The sequence below is a fragment of the Micropterus dolomieu genome, linkage group LG02 (genome assembly GCF_021292245.1).
Source record: "Micropterus dolomieu isolate WLL.071019.BEF.003 ecotype Adirondacks linkage group LG02, ASM2129224v1, whole genome shotgun sequence".
NCBI classification, from domain to species: domain Eukaryota; kingdom Metazoa; phylum Chordata; class Actinopteri; order Centrarchiformes; family Centrarchidae; genus Micropterus; species Micropterus dolomieu.
In genome coordinates, this window is record NC_060151.1 from 26309185 (window position 1) to 26313530 (window position 4346).

The 4346-nt window shown below is 44.9% G+C and overlaps 1 protein-coding gene across 2 annotated transcripts in view; it reads left to right on the top strand.

Annotated features, from left to right (window-relative positions):
- The window catches only part of lrrc4ba (leucine rich repeat containing 4Ba), a 30371-nt gene extending 26220 nt beyond the window's left edge, over window positions 1–4151 (top strand). For both annotated transcript variants that reach the window (XM_046069721.1, XM_046069727.1), the window contains exon 3: window positions 1420–4151. In XM_046069721.1, coding sequence (XP_045925677.1) covers window positions 1420–3378 — 1959 coding nt within the window. In that variant the 3' untranslated portion in view covers window positions 3379–4151. The remainder of the gene's footprint in view (window positions 1–1419) is intronic.
- The last annotated feature ends 195 nt before the right edge of the window (window positions 4152–4346 follow it).

Sequence of the window (4346 nt, forward strand, 5' to 3'; positions counted from 1 at the left end):
TGCCTAACCCCCCCCCCTCACACACACACACACACACACACACACACACACACACACACTCTCCTGCTCTACATACAGAAGAGGCAATGGCCTGTCTCCAGTAGTGTCTGTGTGTCTCACAGGGGGCTTTGGCCACATACATCTCAAACAACCAGAGATTTAAGGGGCTTTTAGTCGTGCTCACTAGCTAGTGTGTCTTTGACTCCTCGCCAAATTATGGCCAAGTGAGCCGCACCAATGCTAATGTGTGCTGTCCAGGAGCCGTGGCACCCATGTTTTGTAGAATTATGTCTTCCTGCAGAAAAAAACATTATCTTTTTGTTATTCATTTGTAAAAGGGATTAAAGAAAAATTTCATGGAAAATTCTAAAAATGTATTAATGTAGAGCCATAGTTTTGTTTTCTGTGGTGATTTGTGGTAACACTTGATGTGAATAGTCCTACACTGATAATCAGCTTATTATCAAGGGATTATAATGTGTGAGTAGAAAGTCCCCATAGTCTCTCTAAAACAACAGTGTGAAAAGCACTTGAGTGTCTGGAGCAGAAATAAGGTCAGGGTTAGGAATAGGACTAGGTTTACAGTAAGTTTACCATAGCTCTTAGAGAATAATGTCTAGTGTTTAACATAAACATTTTTCACATTCAGCGCATCTAAAGTTGTGCCGCTCAGTGGTACCACAGTCATACAATAATGTGTTGAAGGAATTCTAAGAACCTTATTTGGTCACTGGGTATATTTCGCCTTGTATTTTGGGGGTGAAAATAAACCTGAGCCAAAACAGAGGCTGGGAAACACACATGTTTAACTCGCTCATGTCACTGTCTGCAGTCAGAGGGAGTCTGTGAAAAGCCTACCTTCCCTGGCAGCAATAGTCACTGGGGTGGAAGGGTAATTTGTTATGAGCAGAAAAATAAATGATTTATATTTGTGTTTTTTTTTTTATTTTAACATGCGTGATTCATGCCATTTTATTCCATATTTGTGCCTTTGAATCGTTAATTGACAAGGTTTTTTTCCTTTATGTGTTTTTTAATGATTTGCAAAAGATTCCTCTAAATTAAAAATATATATATGTTAAAGGTTATATGCTGTATATTTAGTAGGCTATTCTATCATAAGTCAAAAATAAATGAATAAAACATGTACTTTTAGGAAAGCTTTTGCTATATGTGATCCTTACAAGTAATAACATAACAGACAAATAATATTTTGTACCAACTTCAGAATGTACATAGTTGATTCCACATAGTGTAAGTTAGGTCAAAGATGTAAAACTTTGACTTTGTCCAAACCCTTCCATTTTCAAATGTAACCCCACAAATCTTAGTGAAAATAAAATAATTAATTCAATCATAATCATATTATTAATCATTCTACATGCTGGGTTGTAACTTCATCATTATCTGTCCCTCCAGGTTATCAAGTCAGACACTTTCAAGCACTTGAGGCACCTTGAGATCCTCCAGCTCTCCAAGAATCAGATCCGTCAGATTGAAGTAGGCGCATTTAATGGCCTCCCCAACCTCAACACACTGGAGCTGTTCGACAACCGCCTCACGCTGGTGCCATCACATGCCTTTGAGTACCTCAGCAAGCTACGAGAGCTGTGGCTGCGCAACAACCCCATTGAGACTCTGCCGGGCTATGCCTTCCACCGTGTGCCCTCGCTACGTCGTCTGGATCTGGGTGAGCTCAAGAAGTTGGATTTCATCTCTGATGCAGCCTTTGTGGGCCTGGTCAATCTACGATACCTGAACCTGGGCATGTGTGGGCTGAAAGACATTCCCAAACTGACAGCTCTTGTGCGTTTGGAGGAGCTGGAGCTGTCAGGAAACCGGCTGGAGATCATCCGACCTGGTTCCTTTCAGGGCCTGGTGTCTCTCCGCAAGCTGTGGCTCATGCACTCACAGGTGTCCGTCATTGAGCGCAATGCCTTTGATGACCTGAAAAACCTTGAAGAGCTCAACCTGTCCCATAATTCCCTGCACTCCTTGCCCCATGACCTCTTCACACCCCTTCACCAGCTGGAGAGGGTACACCTTAACCACAACCCCTGGATCTGCAACTGTGATGTGCTTTGGCTGAGCTGGTGGTTGAAAGAGACGGTGCCCAGCAACACCACCTGCTGTGCCCGCTGCCATGCTCCCCCATTCTTAAAGGGCAAATATATTGGAGAGCTTGACCAGAGCCACTTCACCTGCTATGCGCCTGTCATTGTCGAGCCACCTACCGACCTCAATGTCACTGAGGGTATGGCTGCTGAGCTCAAGTGTCGCACAAGCACCTCCACAACATCTGTCAACTGGATCACCCCTAATGGCACTTTAATGACCCATGGCTCTTACCGGGTGCGGATATCTGTCCTGCATGATGGCACACTCAACTTCACGAATGTCACTCTGCGTGACACTGGCCAGTACACCTGCATGGTCACCAATGCTGCTGGCAATACCACAGCAACTGCTGTCCTCAATGTCACTGCTGCTGATGCCAGTGTCAACTACACCTACTTTACAACAGTTACTGTGGAAACAGTGGAGAACCCAGGAGAGTCTGCATTGGTAGACATCAATGAGACCTTCATCCGTGTTCACCCAGGCCCCACTCCCTCGGGCCACCTGTGGCCAGAAGGTCTTCCTACCACAGCCTCCTCTCTGTCAGCTGGCTGGTCCTCCTCGTCTCCTCGGGCCACCCGACCCACCTTCACTGTGCCCATCACTGAGCCAGGCTTCTCAGGCCTGGATGATGTGATGAAGACCACCAAGATCATCATTGGCTGCTTCGTAGCCATTACCTTTATGGCAGCGGTGATGCTGGTGGTCTTCTACAAGCTGAGGAAGCAGCATCAGTTGCATAAACACCACGGCCCTGCTCGTGCCATTGAGATCATCAATGTTGAGGATGAGCTGGGGGCCGGAGCTAGTGGTCGGGGCAGCGGCATCTCAGGAGGCTCCACCATGACGCAGAGCGGAAGCAGTGGGATAGGAGGAGGCCAGAGCCTCAGACTGCACCACCCAGAGATGGTCAACTTGCCTAACCTGGCTCGATCGGAGCACCTCAACCACTACTACAAAACCCATCACTTCAACAACAACATGATGGGCCTGGGCATGGGCACAGGTTCTGGTGTGGGCCTCAACAACAACAACAACCCCTCGCCTTGCTCTCAGTCTCAAAACACGTCCATATCCTGTTCCCAGATTCCAACCTCCAACAGTGGAGGAACGCCCACAGGTGGCACCCTGCCCTCCCCTGTGCCCCTGCCCCAGTTGGGTCTCCACAATTCTCTGAAAGGCCTTATGGGGAAAAGCCAGAATGAGCCCCTGCTATTTAAGAGTGGCTCCAAGGAAAATGTGCAAGAGACTCAAATTTGAGTAAAAGTAAGGGTGGAAGTAAGGTAAGAAAGAAGAGATGCTGGATAAAGACAGTGAGACAGAAAGAGCCTGTGAGACCGAGTATATGAGACTGATTGTAGCCTACTGTCCTCATGGACAGATTCCAGAAAAGATTATATGTCACTGCTTTGTGTTGTCAGTCTGTTGACAGAAAAAAGCAGATAGAAAGACTGAAGGAGACAGAGTATAATATCTGATTAGCTCTAGTCCCACCAATAGCATCTGCACATACTGTTCAACTAATTTAGACACAAACATATATGATGTAAACTGCAAACACCAGAATCATTCAGTTATTTGTGCAACCTGCTATAGTCTTTGCCAAAGTCCAAGATCAAGCCAACTCTTTTCGTTTGTGTCCACAGTCACAGTGGAAAGCTATGAATAATACACATGTGCAATGAGCCTCTCCAGGTTTTATACAGATTGCTTAGTATATTTCCAGACACATTCAGTGTATATATTTGGAGGGAGACATAACATTGGACATTGAACATGTTGTCAGATTAGTGTTTGGCAGAGACACTGAAAATCAAACAATGGTTTGGGTGAGTGGTATGGTCCCAGGCTTCCAGGAAGCATTAAAACAAAACAGAGAAAGCAAAATTAGAGCAGTGCAGCGATTCTGTCCAGGACACCAGTATCAGACTAGTACTTTGCAGGGAGACAGTACAACAATTGTTTGTTCAGAGTGGTTTCACTCTCACTTTCTCACTTTCCCTTTTACACCTTACTGGCTACTGTCTTCTTTGGAGCAGGAGAGAAACAGAGTGGTTTATCATGGGAGAAGAAAAACCTCATGGCATAAAGGACAATGAGAGATATTAAAAGGACTGAAAGTACATATTATATATAACGTAAATATATTTTCATTCAAAGAAATAAATTATAAAGAATCTTTATCAAGCCTCTGACTGAAAACTACAACGTCTGAAGAATATATAAAA